Source organism: Haliotis rubra, unplaced genomic scaffold (genome assembly GCF_003918875.1).
Source record: "Haliotis rubra isolate DU_JTF1 unplaced genomic scaffold, ASM391887v1 Scf880, whole genome shotgun sequence".
NCBI lineage: Eukaryota > Metazoa > Mollusca > Gastropoda > Lepetellida > Haliotidae > Haliotis > Haliotis rubra.
This window is the reverse complement of record NW_025767613.1, coordinates 363,040-381,294: the sequence shown is the minus strand read 5'-3', so window position 1 is coordinate 381,294 and position 18,255 is coordinate 363,040. Positions and strand designations below refer to the sequence as shown.

The 18,255-nt window shown below is 43.7% G+C and overlaps 1 protein-coding gene across 1 annotated transcript in view; it reads right to left on the bottom strand.

The window, feature by feature from the left end:
- The window catches only part of LOC124263415 (multiple epidermal growth factor-like domains protein 10), a 40,561-nt gene extending 39,869 nt beyond the window's left edge, over positions 1-692 (bottom strand). Inside the window, exon 1 of the mRNA XM_046698045.1 lies at positions 512-692. Coding sequence (XP_046554001.1) covers positions 512-563 — 52 coding nt within the window. The 5' untranslated portion in view covers positions 564-692. The remainder of the gene's footprint in view (positions 1-511) is intronic.
- Positions 693-18,255: the final 17,563 nt, after the last annotated feature.

Below are 18,255 nucleotides of genomic sequence, written 5' to 3'. Positions count from 1 at the left end.
AGACACGGAAACACACAGAGACACACAGAGACACACGGAGACACACGTAGACACACGGAAACACACAGAGACACAAGGAGACACACGGAGACCCACAGAGACCCACTGAAACACACGGAGACACACGGAGACACACAGAGACACACGGAGACACACGGAAACACACAGAGACACACGGAGACACACGTAGACACACTTAACGTGTTCGTTTGATAACATTATTTTCCAGGTCAGTGTGACCCGTATGTCAGGTACACATTCACGGTATTATGACGCCATCTTTTAAACTCTGCTTCTCATCGTACAGGAAAGTGTATCGGCCATTTCTCGACACACCTTAAAATACGTCCTTCCTGTAAGGTTTCGGTGCTCACATACTAATATGTTAGCGTTGATCTGTCGTGACAGTAGCATGCTGTATGTAAAAGGCGCTGTGACGAAACTGTCATGAATACATTGAGCTGTGTGCTCTGAAAACATCAAATGTAATAGGACTATACATCCAGCTTACCGTCAACCCAGAACCTACACTTGTCACTGTCCCGTAGGGTCCCACTCAACATATTCTCCACAAACCAACAACCACACTCTCCAACAGGACATACTACAGCACGACAGAGTACTCCATTGACAGACAACCCGGATGAAAGGGCCGTGACTCTGTAGTTGTAGTCCTGTACACTGAGGTGTGCAGCGGTCTACCCGACTGTACACAATAAGTGTCAGAGCTATATTTGGACTGAACGAGGCGGTCGATCTCGGAATAACAGTCATCAGAGTGATCAGTAATAACATCTTGAATACAAATGATGCTTTAAGTTATTGTTTCTTATAGATACTATTGAAATACGTAGGGGATATTTTAAGGTGATATTGCTTTGTTTATTTGAGTGGCATTCTTGGGAACCAGGTTGATGGTACATGGATTTAGAAAACGATTAATCCATTCACAACGTTTATTGAAGTTTAAGCAAACAAGACACTTTCGTGCAAGCGTTTTTCATGGCGTTCTTATGAACTAGGTCGGGGTAAAATTCGAAGCGAAATATGTCAGTGAGGTGCTGTACACTTCAGATACCTAGAAAACAGACTGAGAGATGTTCTGATGTTGTTTTACTAAACTCTAGAAAACAGACTAAGAGATGTTCTGATGTTGTTTTACTAAACCCTAGAAAACAGACTAAGAGATGTTCTGAAGTTGTTTTACTAAACTCTAGAAAACAGACTGAGAGATGTTCTGATGTTGTTTTACTAAACTCTAGAAAACAGACTTAGAGATGTTCTGATGTTGTTTTACTAAACCCTAGAAAATAAACTAAGAGATGTTCTGATGTTGTTTTACTAAACTCTACAAAACAGACTGAGAGATGTTCTGATGTTGTTTTACTAAACTCTAGAAAACAGACTGAGAGATGTTCTGATGTTGTTTTACTAAACTCTAGAAAACAGACTAAGAGATGTTCTGATGTTGTTTTACTAAACTCTAGAAAACAGACTGAGAGATGTTCTGATGTTGTTTTACTAAACCCTAGAAAATAAACTAAGAGATGTTCTGATGTTGTTTTACTAAACCCTAGAAAACAGACTAAGAGATGTTATGATGTTGTTTTACTAAACCCTAGAAAAAAGACTGAGAGATGTTCTGATGTTGTTTTACTAAACTCTAGAAAACAGACTGGGAGATGTTCTGATGTCGTTTTACTAAACTCTAGAAAACAGACTGAGAGATGTTCTGATGTTGTTTTACTAAACACTAGAAAACAGACTGAGAGATGTTCTGATGTTGTTTTACTAAACTCTAGAAAACAGACAGAGAGATGTTCTGATGTCGTTTTACTAAACTCTAGAAAACAGACTGAGAGATGTTCTGATGTTGTTTTACTAAACTCTAGAAAACAGACTGAGAGATGTTCTGATGTTGTTTTACTAAACTCTAGAAAACAGACTGAGAGATGTTCTGATGTTGTTTTACTAAACTCTAGAAAATAAACTAAGAGATGTTCTGATGTTGTTTTACTAATCCCTAGAAAACAGACTGAGAGATGTTCTGATGTTGTTTTACTAAACTCTAGAAAACAGACTGAGAGATGTTCTGATGTCGTTTTACTAAACTCTAGAAAACAGACTGAGAGATGTTCTGATGTTGTTTTACTAAACACTAGAAAACAGACTGAGAGATGTTCTGATGTTGTTTTACTAAAATCTAGAAAACAGACTGAGGGATGTTCTGATGTCGTTTTACTAAACTCTAGAAAACAGACTGAGAGATGTTCTGATGTTGTTTTACTAAACTCTAGAAAACAGACTGAGAGATGTTCTGATGTTGTTTTACTAAACCCTAGAAAACAAACTAAGAGATGTTATGATGTTGTTTTACTAAACTCTAGAAAACAGACTGAGAGATGTTCTGATGTTGTTTTACTAAACCCTAGAAAACAGACTAAGAGATGTTATGATGTTGTTTTACTAAACCCTAGAAAATAAACTGAGAGATGTTCTGATGTCGTTTTACTAAACTCTAGAAAACAGACTGAGAGATGTTCTGATGTTGTTTTACTAAACTCTACAAAACAGACTGAGAGATGTTCTGATGTTGTTTTACTAAACCCTAGAAAACAGACTAAGAGATGTTATGATGTTGTTTTACTAAACCCTAGAAAATAAACTGAGAGATGTTCTGATGTCGTTTTACTAAACTCTAGAAAACAGACTGAGAGATGTTCTGATGTTGTTTTACTAAACTCTACAAAACAGACTGAGAGATGTTCTGATGTTGTTTTACTAAACCCTAGAAAACAGACTAAGAGATGTTCTGATGTTGTTTTACTAAACCCTAGAAAATAAACTGAGAAATGTTCTGATGTTGTTTTACTAAACTCTACAGAACAGACTGAGAGATGTTCTGATGTCGTTTTACTAAACTCTAGAAAACAGACTGAGAGATGTTCTGATGTTGTTTTACTAAACTCTAGAAAACAGACTGAGAGATGTTCTGATGTCGTTTTACTAAACTCTAGAAAACAGACTGAGAGATGTTCTGATGTTGTTTTACTAAACTCTAGAAAACAGACTGAGAGATGTTCTGATGTTGTTTTACTAAACTCTACAAAACAGACTGAGAGATGTTCTGATGTTCTTTTACTAAACTCTAGAAAACAGACTGAGAGATGTTCTGATGTTGTTTTACTAATCCCTAGAAAACAGACTGAGAGATGTTCTGATGTTGTTTTACTAAACTCTACAAAACAGACTGAGAGATGTTCTGATGTTGTTTTACTAAACTCTACAAAACAGACTGAGAGATGTTCTGATGTTCTTTTACTAAACTCTAGAAAACAGACTGAGAGATGTTCTGATGTTGTTTTACTAATCCCTAGAAAACAGACTGAGAGATGTTCTGATGTTCTTTTACTAAACTCTAGAAAACAGACTGAGAGATGTTCTGATGTTGTTTTACTAAACTCTACAAAACAGACTGAGAGATGTTCTGATGTTCTTTTACTAAACTCTAGAAAACAGACTGAGAGATGTTCTGATGTTGTTTTACTAATCCCTAGAAAACAGAGAGATGTTCTGATGTTGTTTTACTAATCCCTAGAAAACAGACTAAGAGATGTTCTGATGTTGTTTTACTAAACTCTACAAAACAGACTCGGAGATGTTCTGATGTCGTTTTACTAAACTCTAGAAAACAGACTGAGAGATGTTCTGATGTTGTTTTACTAAACACTAGAAAACAGACTGAGAGATGTTCTGATGTTGTTTTACTAAACTCTAGAAAACAGACTGAGAGATGTTCTGATGTCGTTTTACTAAACTCTAGAAAACAGACAGAGATGTTCTGATGTTCTTTTACTAAACACTAGAAAACAGACTGAGAGATGTTCTGATGTTGTTTTACTAAACTCTAGAAAACAGACTGAGAGATGTTCTGATGCTGTTTTACTAAACTCAATGAAACGTTTTCTTCGGTAATTGTTTGTTTTTTCCTTTTTTTTGTGGTTGTTTTTCTTTTTTGTGGCTTTTTATTCGTTGTTATTATTTTTCACATGCGGCATGGTGGAATTAGAATAACACTGTGGCTCGAGCTGTTACCGTTTCCGGTTTGGTCGACTAAGGCCGACAACTGGCGCACATCAGAAAAAACTGTTACCGTGGTCAAAGTGCCTCTCAAGATGACTTTCACAGCTGCTACAGGTGGTAGAGTGAGTGAGTACGTTAACATTTTAGTCACAAAGGCAGTATTTCTGCCAATTATGGTTAAAACAATTGTGGTTTAACTCGTCAGGCCATGCATGTCAATAATGACAAAGTGTTGGGGGAAAGGTCAGTTTATTTCTGACAACATAAAAATATATATTAAATTCCTCCAAATCCCCCAACACTCATTCACTCAAACACTTTATGTTGACGCTACGACCATGGCTTTTGCGAAATTATGATACGCCTCGCTTTTGATAGTTACATATCTCTCAAATGCATTTGACTTCCAGTCACCGTGAAGTTTTATTATCAAGGGCGAAACCCTTAGACTGAAAGCAAAAGAGCACCCCGCTCGCCTGAAGGAGTGTTCAAAGTAGTCTGCTGGTCGGTATCCACATGCGCACAAGACACTTTTTAGAGCTTTTACAAAGGTTGAGTAAGTGAGACAGTTGATTTTGTCCGCCTCACAGAATGCAAACAGATGATAGTCACGTGATAATCCCTGTTGGAGCTGACCCAGGCGTGTCAGGGCTGACACAGGGCAGAGTGGAGACCCCTGTAACGCAGATAACGGCACCCCCAGGACCCTCTGGCCGAACTGTTTGGTCTGAGTGTGTCTGACAATCAGCCCCACATAGTTGTCATCACTTATACAGTATAATCTGGCTCTTCAGGTAGCAATGTTGATTTCTTAAAGAACGTAAAGAAGGCGGTGAGACAAGCTGCCCAGAAAGCAATGTTGAAGTGGCGACTCATTTCAAGTTTTTGATATATTTGTCCTAAAATCTCTGGTGTTATCGATATGTTTTTGAACCGGTGGTTTTCCTTTAAGCCTGAGGATACCCTTCCAACTAATCCGAGTGTCCAGTCCGTGAGTGGGTTGTCGAGTCCCGCCTCCAGGTGGAGCAATCGCACCATGTTGAGATATCCCTGGGTACTACTGGGGCTGAGTGACCGCGCCAAGAAGGCACAGTACCGTAGGAGTGTAGTTCCGCTCGCTGGCACCGGAGTTAGGGCAAAGTACAGACGGAAACGAAAGTACGTCTTGGCCATAGACGTATATGTTTTCTAGTGGAGTTGGCGTACGCAGTAGTATATACAATAGCGGTATGGGATCAAGTCCAACAAAAGCCTCTGCAAAGCCATATTTCACAAATAAAGCTTTTGTCAGGCCCTTTGATCTCACCACCATTGTATCTACTACTTTTGAGCCCCCGTTAATTTCCCGCCCACATGTGGCACTGCTGTGCCACTATGACTGCGAACTAGCACGTGCCGCTATGTCACGTTGACCTCGATGAAACAGTTTAATGTGAATCGCCCATGATCTCTTTGGTGTTTGTAATAAAGGCTTGCTGGGCTTTTCGTACTCCCTCTTCTATGTACTTTTTTTTCTCGTCCTCGCTGATAGCAGACTTACGAGACTTGGATCGAATCTCTTGTTTCATTTTGTTATATTTTGTGAGTTCAGAGAGGATTGAACGAAACTCCTCCTCTGAGACCGTACTGTCAGTGAGTGCCGTGGAAATACGCTCACTTACTGTGTTCAGCTTTGCTTCGGCCAGAACCCTGATCTCGTCGTGTTTCAATGCCTTACGATGCAGTCTGAGTGATGCAAACTTAAAGGTCACATAAACCCTAGGGGTTAAAAATACATCAATCACTAACTCGCATCGTAATAAATGAAACCCCGTCATTAAAACTACTCATTTCGACCTTTAATTGACTTAAATCGACCTTTTTGACAACAGTGCACAATTCTCACCCGCGAACGAAATTTCAACCAATCAGAGCGGCGCGACTCTGTGACGTCATATGAGGAATAGCTTGGAGGGCCTGTGCAGAATTCATCTACATTTTAGGGGTTAAATTATCTTGTTTACAGGCTTGTATAAACCTGAAATCGTGACAATTGTTGTGGAAAATGAAAGCTATATGTTCTCACAATCTACTGTCATTTAATTTTGTCTCCTGCTTTGCCTAGTTTCCGAGTTACAACTTGTTTTCATAGACGCTTCTGTCAAAATCGATTGGTGTCGTTAGGCCCTATTTGTATAATGACTGATCCAAATTGATCCCATTTCTGTGTTTTTACCTCGATATTTAATCATGTCATGTAAAAATCTGTTTGTATTCTCAAAACAGTGTCGGCCCATAAGTTTTCACATGCAATACAGCAATTAATACTCCCTTGTTGTAACCCGTGTTAGGTGGTATAAACCTACACATGTTATTTGTCATCATTCACTTGATGGTCAGTTAATGAATTTATAACAGGTATAATTAGTGGTAACACACTTAGATTACCCGACAAAGGTTCCCATTTGGCATTTCTTGTGTCTGGAGTAAATATTCAACATTATAAACATCGATCAAAGGATTAACCGATAACACGCTGATTGATTAATTACTTTTATCTTACACAGCGGAATTGTCCAAAGGTAGTGTTTATGTATGTAGATTTACTAATCTATACTGAATACACTCTGTCGTGTCGGTGTCTGCGTAAAACAACGTCCTTCTTTCAAAGGATTAACCGGCAATACATTGATTGATTGCCCATTATTGGCTAACTAAATTACTGTTTTAAAGAAAGGCGGACATTATGCAATTAGTTGCCAGGTGTGCTATCTTGGGTGACCAATGAGACTATACACCAATACCTGAAAAGATTTATCACTTTTTCGTATATTAAACTGTTAAAAGACACATCATTTGGAACAGTTTTGTGGATATTGATGGATACATTCCTCGAACAAGGTAATGGCCTGATATTGTTCCTATAACTTTAATCTGTTTTAATTTTAATATTTGCATTTTGTTTTTATTCATTTGTCGTAGCATTCAACAGAATCATTGTTTTCGCCGTGAAGTGTAATGGGACAGACAACATACACTAGGGTGTGTGTGCGAATTATGATTCACATTGGCAAACTATAAAATGTCTAGATATTACAGTTATGTTATAAATTCACTTTAAGTATCAGCAGATCGTCTGCTTTTTATTTAGTTTCAAAATGCATACAAGTATGATAATAAACTTATTAGGATTATAAGACCAAATATAAAGACGCACATTGAGTAGTATCTACATACTGGTGAGTGGACATTAACCATGTGAATGTAGCAAGAAATTTATCGCGCAGTATTGTGACTTCGACCCCCACCTCGCTTCCGTGGAAGAAATCGTTATGTTATAAGTTGTGTCATGCAAAATCCGTTTGGTTATGATTCCAATACATATTTAACTACGAGTAGAAAGTAGTCTTGATTTTCTAACTTGATGAAAACAAACTATAATCTCATTAATTTTAACAGATTTTTTTATTTTTAAAAATGGCGGCGCCCTGTCGGGAACATCCGCCAGTCTGAGGATAAATGGTATTTAGGTTTGTTTCCACCGAGTTACAAAATCAAAACTACTTTCTACTGGTAGTAAAATATGTATTTTATTGATGGTCAATAGGATTTTGCATGACAAAGCGTATAACATAACAATTTCTCTCGTGGCAGCGAGGTGGGTGTCAATATAATACTACTTACAATATTATTGTTACTTCGACCACAACCTCACTTTCGAGGAAGAAATCGTTATGTTACAAGTTGTGTCATAGAAAATCTTTATGGTCATCAATCATATGCATATTTTACTACAACTAGTAAGTAGTTTTGATTCTTTAACTTCCGTGAAGCGATCTGAACACAAGTAAGATATCGTTTCAGGCTTCCACAACGCTCGCTTCGCACTCACAAACATAACCCATTTAGCACGAATTGCGGGGTCCTGTGGAAATCTGTGCTTGGGGACACCATTGCCCGACCCCTAGGAGCAATTGACGACAAAGCAACGATTCGGCATGTCGTCGTTGATGTCGAGAAATCATCAAAATGATGAGCGTGCTACACATTTTCTATACAACTAACTGAAAATCGTTCCTCATATGACGTCACTGCAGTGCTCTGGCGACAGAGTTACGTAACCTGTCTGTGGTTTCGTTGGCGGGCGAGAGGGAAGCAGGCGACTTTTTGGCCACTTTTAATCGCTCGGTATTAAATAACAACAAGTTTTTAAAGAATAAATTTGGTGTTCCGCATAAGACTAACCACAAATCTTTCATATGTAATGGTTAAAAGAGTAACAAAAAACAAAGTTTAGTGGTTCTTTAAGCGCCAACCCTAACACCCCTGCCACCCCAGCTGTTATTTCGATACCTAGCACTACGGGTGTAGCCACGATGGTAGCTAACAACCCAACACCTGCTGCCCCTAGCCCCATGCTGGTTGTCATAAGGGCAGTATCAGCCCCATCCACGATATTGAAAGCTCTATGGTACTTCTTACATAGTGCTTTCCGGTCTTGTCCTAGTTGGCGTTTTACATCACATAACTGTCTCAAGCGGAACCCGTCTACGGTTTCCAGGGTCTTCGCTACTTCCCCTACGACTGGGTATAGCCCCATCCTATAATATATATTACAAAAGATATTTTAATTGGGTTTCATTTAACCTTCGATTAATGTACTTAAAGCTGATAATACTTAGATTAACTTGCACGTAAAAAAGCGGGGTCTTAGCTCTACTTCCATTAAGGAGACGAACCCCATCAAGGCTTGCTAAAGGTCTGTTTCCCGATACCTTAATAATACGACAACGTTGGTTATTACACCTGTTTTCCCAACCTATCTTCATATCATCTATAATGTAAATATAATTACTAGTCAAACTTATATCTCCGAGATAGACGTCTATGATGAATGTGAAGTTTTCCGCGACATCTCTAAAAACCTCTTGGTAATCGAGTAATTTGATCTCTGTCTTTACCCTCCCACTGTTTGAAGCTAGCATGTTGCCCACGAGTGGTCTGGTATTGGTATAACTTGTACACTAGATTCCGGTACGAACGATCCTAGAATGATGCCGTTGTTCCTAATCTCGGAGATAGTATTATTTTGTTTCAAGGAGATATAAGGTGAGGTGAGGGTTAAGTTGACTAACCATTCAGGCTCTTTAAAATCTGATAATGACACCCGCCTATACACGTTGTCTTTGAAGTGCAGGATGTATAAGGTGTCTTCCTCACCAGGCTGATCGAATCCCTCCGTGTCCCCATGGGGTGATAACTGGTCATTGCTATAATACTATTACGATATAGTTTCCAACTGGTTTTCTGATAATAGTTCAGGGGTGCACTTCACCCCCATGAAGTGTATGTTGTCGGGTAGGAAGATCTTGGTTAGTGATATCGTGTCTTCCACGATCACGGTGACTCCCTGCAGACTGGTTTTGGAGTCGACACCAACCCACACGTAAACGGTGCAAACGTGATACTGGTGTCGTTTCACCCACCCGAGTTTGATCCCCTTCACGATTTCGACCTCATCCCGCGATGGTTCCCCTAGGTATACTTTGATGATCAGAGTGGCATTATCCGGTAGGCTCGCCAGGACGTTGACCACGCCAGCGAATTCAGACACCAACTGCAATGTCACGTCTTGCACTCCTGGTTTACCCGATAGCATGTGGGCTGCCATACTGGCGACTGGACTGATGACTACGCTACGTCTCTGAGTCGGGACGTAAGCCACGAGCAGGGTTCCGTTGTTCACGACTTTGTTTAGGTAGTTGTCTTTGTTATCCGTGAACACGTAGGGGGAACAGAGCCTAATATTGAGAAACCAGTCGCCTTTAGCAGGTAACAACACCCACTTGTCATCTTCGGTGAAGACGAGCGTATATGGTTTGTTTCGGGCGACGGTAGTGCTCTCAACATCGTCATCGTCTAAGTTGAACAGTTTGCCCCCGAACGATGGGTATATTATCCATTTATCATCACCGGTGTTGACTAGGGTGTACCGAGTGTTGACGACCGCTCTTGAGGTATCTACTATATCACCTAGGGCTCCACCGGAGGGGACTTCAGCGCGTTTGTAAATGTTGTTTTTCATTTGCAAGGCGTACAATTTACCATCTACTACGGGGTCGTCGAATCCGCGTATGTCCCCGAGGTTGGAGATCCCCGTATTGGCACATTTTTTCACCTTCATTCCGGGGCCTTGTGCGCTGGTCATTTTATGTGCAGCGTTATGCTGAGGTATCCTATATTCACGGGATTATGATTTATATCTAACACCGATATTATCAGCTCAGGGATGTTGCCCTGTGTTAACCTCTTATACTGCCGCCGTGAAAACGACTCGGTTCTACCGTCGTTGTATTTCTCCGTTTTCACCGGCACTGCTCTCAGTATCGTGGAAGGGTGACCCCCTTGAATGTTGTCCGTTGTGCTCACCTGGCCGAGATGAATGCACAGCTCTCGGTATGGTACTAGGTCGGGTAACTTCGTGCCTGTGACGGTAGTTGTTGGTTTTATCTCGTCAGGCGACATACCGAGTGTCCTCGCCAATGGTCGACCGAACCTCAAGGAGTTTCTTCCATTGTTGATTAACACCACTGTGCCGTTTGAGTCGTTCATCTTGAGTTTGGCTCCCAGGGGCTTGAAGACCTCGTCGCTTAGCGAGCACACGCTGTAGTAGCCGTCAGTTATCTGGCTGCGTGCCACTGACGAATAGCTTGTTGTTGTTGACGTTGATGTGAGTCCATCGCGGTAGGTAGGCGATATCGCAGAGTGCGGCTTCGAGTTGACCCGACGTGTTATCGATCGTGTGCATCAGATGAACGGCCTCGCCGCTCGTTATTCCTGGAAGTGTTATGTACATGTTAGAGTATATATGCTCATTACATAATAGTTTTAAAATGTACTCCCCTGGAGTGTTTTACCCTAAACTGGACATAGATTTCCCACACAAGATCGTGGTCGCTGATGGGCTGTATTTCGACGCCCAGTTTATAGATGTGTCCGATCGGTATAGGTTTTCGGTGACTAACGCCAAGGTAGTTCATGCTTGGTTCAACAAACCGATGCAGTTCTGGCAGAATCAACTCAACTTCGCCATGTGGTGCGCTACAACGGGGTGTGGTGTGACATTCACTGACACTCGGTGTGGACCGCTGAGTCAGTCTGTATTCACGTTCCACGTGTACTACCAGATCAGACGTATCCTCAATGAGATCAGCGCCCCCGCTCCCACAGGACAAGGCATGGAACGCAGTAAATAACCAGTACGATAGACGGGCCTACGAACGTATTTGCAACGAATTCGAACTAAACCCGAAGACGGATTGGCATTTGCCGGGGCCGAACCACTGGTTGGGTGTCCCCATCGTTCACAATATGCATATTGTGGAAGCCAGCAAACAGCTGGTGAAAGATTGGGGTTACAAGTCGTATCATATCACAACAAACGAGTGGGATGACCGTTACATGGCTTTCGACAACAGCCAGGATTACCGAGTCTGGAGGTTCGAGCAGGGTCCAGCGGATGACTGGAAAAAGTTCATGTTGGACACATCGAGAGGGTTCACTCATGCCGGTGTAATCAGATTGAACGACTCGATTCGAACGAACGTGTGGGCGCTGTTGGTTTGGGTGTTCCAACATCCTCGGTAAGGGGACTGCTTACGACGTTCAGAAACAGTTCGTTGTTAACGTTGAGGATGCTGTCAATTCTCCAGCTGATCTCCCGAGTACCATCAAACGCTACCAAGACGTGTTGGAATACGCCAGGTCGAAAGTCGACTACATCTTCGACGTGGGACTGTACATGGCTCCGAGCGATATGCAACTGAGAGTAAAAAAAGTGGTGGGTTACAACAACGAAATAGTCATAGCCACGGCGGACCAAAAGTTGGGTGTCAACCCCGATGTCAACGTCCCCCACGTCCCACCACCCACGACCGGTGAAACGGGTATAGTGGCGCCACCCCCTGAGTCCAGGGCTCAACCAACACCCCCTGTGGGGTCACACACACACCTGCAGCAGCACATCCACCGTAAAACAGCCCTGGTGGTTGGTGGGGTCGCGGTCGGGTTGGGACTTATTTGGCTAAAAATTCCTTAGCTGCTACGTACACCAAACCCGCCACGGCGACGATGGCTGCCAACAGGTTTTGACTGAACCACGTAGCAGTTTTAACCAGAGCGCTCAGCAGCCACGAGACGATGCTACCCAGGATGTCGGGCAGGGCTTCGGCGGTCTTACCAGCCAGTTTAGCCAGGGCTTCCCCGATTTTTTTTATCCAGGCTTTGACGCCCCCACCACTTGGTGGTGTGCCACTGCCGCCAGCTGGCGTGGGGGTACCCCCTGTCAATGACACGACCAGGGTTGATATGATGAAGCCCAATGCCGTCAGAATGCTGGCGATGGTGATGCCTTGCTCCCGGAACAGGATTCGGATCCTGTCAGCTAACGTGGTGTCCTGGTAGAGGACTTGATCAACAGTTTCCCGCGTACAGCTGATCTGGGATCGAGGCTGATCTCGGAAGGAGGATGCCGTTTCCAGCCGGGTCTTCCTTTCCTCTTCCAAATAACGTATTCGTTCCTCGATGGTGGCTTTCAGAGACTCGTCCTCCGTTTCACCAAGTTTGACCTTTTCATGGGTGATGTGGTCGTCTATCGCGTCCAGTTTGGCCGTGTTGTTCACGAGATGTCCGCGAATGGTTTGCATGGCCTTGTCCAGCCCCCGCAGTTCCCGAACGGTAAATTCGAACCCGGGTAACGGTTTGTTATGGTATGTGGCCAACAGCTTTTCAATTTTATCAGTCATGTCTTGATCCGATGTGGCACCCCTGACGTCTTGCAGATCTTGAATGGCCTCCGGGGGAAGGGCTCTAGGCCGTGCGCCACTGTAATCTATGAATCCTAGTTCATCGCGGATAATGTCACCCCCATGACGACTGCCGAGTGTTGATAAGGCAAGCGGTTCTCTCGTGCGCTTATTCATGAGATCGATCCCCGGGTGAGCCTTCAATCCCCTTTTAGCCATCGTAAAACCCATTGACGGCCTGCTTCACGAGTTCGTTGCCTTGCGTGAATGAGGTTTCCTCCTCGTCGAATGCCTGGGCACTATCATCCCATATATAATCCATAGGTATGTCCTCATGACCGCCTTCAGCCATTATTTAATATTAAGACTTAAATATTTCATTTATATAACAATGTATGGCAGGAAGCTAGATCCGTTTCGAAGATCAAGAGAGCCTATAGGCGTCAGAGCTGTGCTCCAGTCGGTGACTATCACCAACAATCCCAGCAAGATAGACCAGAATCAAACGCTGTTGGTTAGATTTCCAAACCTGGGCGAGAATGACCTTATTATACCAGGCACGCTTCAACTGACGTTCAACCTCACGTTGACCTCCGACAACGACAAACGCGAGCTAGTCCGGAACGTAGGTCGAGCCATCATCAAGAAAACCACCATCAAGATCAGCGGTAAAGAGGTGCTGAGCATCGACGACAGCGACGTCTTTCACTGCTACGGGGGACTTCTGGAAAAGTGAGGGAGAACGCGTCAATGGCGTGTACCAAGGTATCAGCAAATCGACCCGGTTGCGCGTGGGATAGGGCTTCACGCAAGACCAGTTAGACAAAATCACGGGTGGTGAAAAGGCCATCGCCCAAGCGTACGGGAACAGGTTCTGCGTTCCGCTCGACTTCGAGTTGCTCACGGAACACGCGCCGTTTTACCAGGCCGCGCGCTGGGTGATAGGCTTGAATACGAGCTCACATTAAACGACTACAGCAAAGTAGTGCGTACGCCGAACGGTGATGAGGCCAGTTACACCATAGACAACATCTCTCTGGAGTTCGACATGGTCACTAGCCCGGAGCTGGCCAGGCAGGTTTTCGTGACCGTTTTCGTGCTGAATATGTTGGAGGGGTACTACAGGGATGTGTTCGATAACATCGTTATCATGTGCCCTACTCTGCAAATTAATAAAACGTACATGGAAAGACCTTGGGTGATGACGGACCCGGACGTACACAGAGTCGACCCGAGGACACGTCTGCAGGACTGGTTGAATGCTTATCGCAACAAATTTAAAGGGGAGTCGACGCTGTTCATACTGGACGACTGCAGCGCTAATCGCAAGATAACAAAAAAGAGAGACATGCTATCGTACCTGGCCTTCTCCGGTAGGCACGCAAAACACAGAGAGAGAATGATGTGATGAGCAAACATGATAGGGAACGTGTGAAGAAACAGCTTGCTGAAACTAAACATGCTAAGCTAGTGCTCAAGACCGACCAACCCGTGGCCTATAGGGTGTTTTAGCTTAGCAATGCTTAGCAAATGCTTAGCAATGCTTAGCAAAGCTTAGCAATGGTTGTTTTTTAAGTGTTCGTCGTTTGCAACTTAACCTTCATTTCTCTGTGTTTCGCCTACACCGTATATTATATTGTTAAAACTAAAACTTGCTTGTTACATTATAAGATGGAGTGTGATGAACTGCTCGAACAACTGTTGGTGCCACAGGATCAACTATCACCACAGGTGAGTGACGACAAGCGAGAGAGACTGGTGGCGTTGGCTGTTGGGGGCAAAGCCAAACATTACTTTGGGGACTACACTCCCGATAAAGTTCACAAAATGTCAGCCGAAGAAATCGATAAGCTGTACGCTAGATACGAGGCTAGACTCGGGGCAGAGATGACGAAAACTATAGGATCGGTTTTGACCCAGATATACACTGGTATTGCGTCATACTTCCTTCCCATCCCCCCGGAGCGCCGACTGTACCTGTGGGAGGCCCTTGAGAAAGACCCTTTTATTGAACACGCCTTGAGCTCTATCAGCTGCATGCTGTACCACAAATACGGTATGTTGTTAGCCCCGGTGACGGCGGCGATTATCACGGCAAAGCATTGCCAATTTAAGGAGGGGAAAAATAATAATAATAGTATAGATGGATACTGCACAGGAGGAATTGGGGGAACCCCAACTGGGGGAAACCCCCAGGGAGGAGACCCCACCCCAACCCAAACTGGGGGAAACCCCCAGGGAGGTGAACCCTCCCGAGGTGAACCCTCCTACAGTCACCAGGCAGAAGAACCCTAAGAGAGTAGCTGCCGGAAAAAAACGGTTGTGTAACCAACATAAAATTATCACGTGGAACCCAACTCCACTCTTGTTGATTGCAGCTGCCGTGGCTATCTCATGGTTCTATACACGGCCCCAGGAGAAATCCCCGCAATTAGAGGTCAACCCACATATCATGTTATAAAATATATATTTTTATATCATATACATAATGTCTGAGGGGAAAACGTTCGTCAACGACGCATACCACGCCACCGTGGTCGCCAGTCTAGCTGTAGGGTACGCTCAGTTGACCAAAATGGTGCTTAAACAACCAACTATCAAGTTAGATTTCAACCTGCAGGATATGGGTATGCTCATAATGAACCTTGGTATGGCGATGGCCACAAAGGACATCCTAGTAAAACAAGGGATACTACCTGAAAATATTATGAAGTAAATATAGGATGGCTACGATCGCCATAATGGTTGGCGGGGCGTTAGTAAATGCCCTGGCATTTTCTCGGAGTAATTTCCTCTTCTCGAAACTACGAGAGTCACACGCGGCTGAGATACGGGCAGAGAGGAAGCGGCACGACCTTGCTGTTGAGAAATTACAAGCGGCACAATCCGAGTACGCGAAAAAACGTGTTCAGAGGATCGATTACATTAACGAACAGCTCAGGCGTGAGAGCCATGCGGTTAAAACATTCCAAGATGTCGACGGCGCAGGGAGAGAATACTACCTACTAACAGGTAAACAGCTAAAACCACTCAATAAGCCCACACTCGCTCAGTACTACACACCATCCAAGGGGTAAATGGACCGGGAACTGGTCTTCATCGCGCTGGGTCTAGCAGCGACTGCGTTGGTTGCAAAACAATTAGACTAAGTACTCATATAAGTATACCAAAGATGAGGGAAGAAAGAACCCTGTGATAGGAGATGCAGGACTGAGGGGTACTGTTGTTTTCACATGGGAAGCCCTAACTACACGTGTTCTGTGTGTGGTATAGGGGTGAAAGGGCACTACTGCCTATGCAAAGCTCACGGAGCAAACGTAGTCAGACATCATCTCATCTGCGAGAATAAAAAGGCCTACATAAAAGAATGTAGGCGCCTTCTCAGGATAAGTCCCAAATTAGAGACTGTACACACCTAGGTGACGACAAGCGAGAGAGACTGGTGGCGTTGGCTGTTGGGGGCAAAGCCAAACATTACTTTGGGGACTACACTCCCGATAAAATTCACAAAATGTCAAACAAACTATGTTTGTGGAAATTGAGCCCAGGGCCATCGAATCTCTGGTCAAAAACATACTCAAAGATGAACTGAACTTATGGGGACGCTTCAGATTTCAGGTCATATTGGAAGTGGCATGGATTAAAGAGGGTGTTAAGTATACTCTCCCTTTCACATGTGGGCGGGGCATCACGACTCAATACCAGATAACTTGTTTTACAAGTATACAGGAATACCTGCACAACTTCAAGGAATACTATATCCACCAGTGTAAGTACTCGATCGAAACGGCCCATCTAAGTATAGCTGATTGGGGCGACGGAGAGGATATAACCCTCTGATTTTATGAGCGCCTCACTATTTTTTTATCAAGGTTGGAGGAGTTACCTCCCTTGCCGGCGGCCCAATTAGAGATTGATATACTTAGGTGTGTACGCAACTATGACTACTATTCGTGAGCTCAAGCAGATCACGAGACAGAGGGGTGTAACTGGTTACTCTCGAATGAGGAAGCCAGCCTTGTTGCGTTTACTGGGCCTGCAAGCCCCTCCTACGGTATAACAACTACAAGTCCAAGCAAAAGAGCTTGGGTTCACGGGTTATTCCACCCTGGGGAGAGCCAGGTTAGTCGCATTGTTATCACATGACCCCGTAGCAAAACCTCCCACTGTAAAACAATTAAAAGCTGAGGTACGCAATTTGGGGTTAGGTGGATATTCCCGTATGAGGAAACCACAGCTTGTAGAACTATTACGGCAGAATAGAGCTATTGACCTACAGTTCATACCCACTGAGCACGCTGTAGGTAACTATTTGAGAGGCTGGCGCATGGATGTTGATAGGAACATAGACATCACAGATATCAAGCCTCTGGTAGCTGATACAGTCAACCAGGAACTAAACAATCTGGGTAGTATAAAGTTTCAGATCACAGTGAAAATGTCACTCGATAAGAACGTGGGGAATTGGGTCACTGAGTACGTTCAGCCTTACTTCCGAGGTAGGCAACAGGTCGTGACTCATACAGAGACCATAGACGCATCAATCGATACCAGTTTTCAGCAGATACGAGAATACCTAGAACGCTACACACACATGGGGTCCGGGTGGGTTGTTGATAAAATCGATAATGTCTATCTAGACATAGCTAACTACGTGCCATTCAGAGGCGGGTCATACTTAGACTTGCCCCCCTACTATAAGAAAAAACAGGCCATGGTCAACGTCAAGAATAGAGGAGACGATTGCCTGAGGGTAGCTATCAGGTCAGCCTTGTTTCCAGCTGACTCTAATTCGAACAGGCTTTCTAACTATCCCCAAGACGATGGGCTCAACTGGGATGGTATAGATGAACCCACCCCCATATCCCAGATCACTAAAATAGAAAAACAGAACGATATAGCCATAAACGTATTAGGGCACAAAGGTAACACAACAATAGTACACAGGGTCAGTTCGTTGGGGAAACCCAACTGTTGGGTCGCCACGTTATCAATATATTCATGATCAAGCTAGGTGAAACGTATCACTACACGTGGATAAAACATCTCAGCAGGCTATTGCATGACCAATCGAAATACGATGGGAAAAAACACTTTTGCATACGATGCCTTCACGGCTTCACACGAGCTGATTTATTAGAATCCAACCGGGAGGATTGCCAAGGTGTGGGGCAGACGACCATACGAGTCGACATACCTAAGGAAAGTGGCAATATCCTAAAATTCGGCAACCACAAGAACCAAATGTCTGTGCCTTATGTCATCTACGCCGACTTTGAAGCCTTGGTCAAACCTGTTGAGGTTGCCGGGGGTACCCCAACCACACACAAAACACAGGAGCATGTGGCTTGTGCGTTTGGATACGTGGTCGTCCGTTGTGATGGGAAAA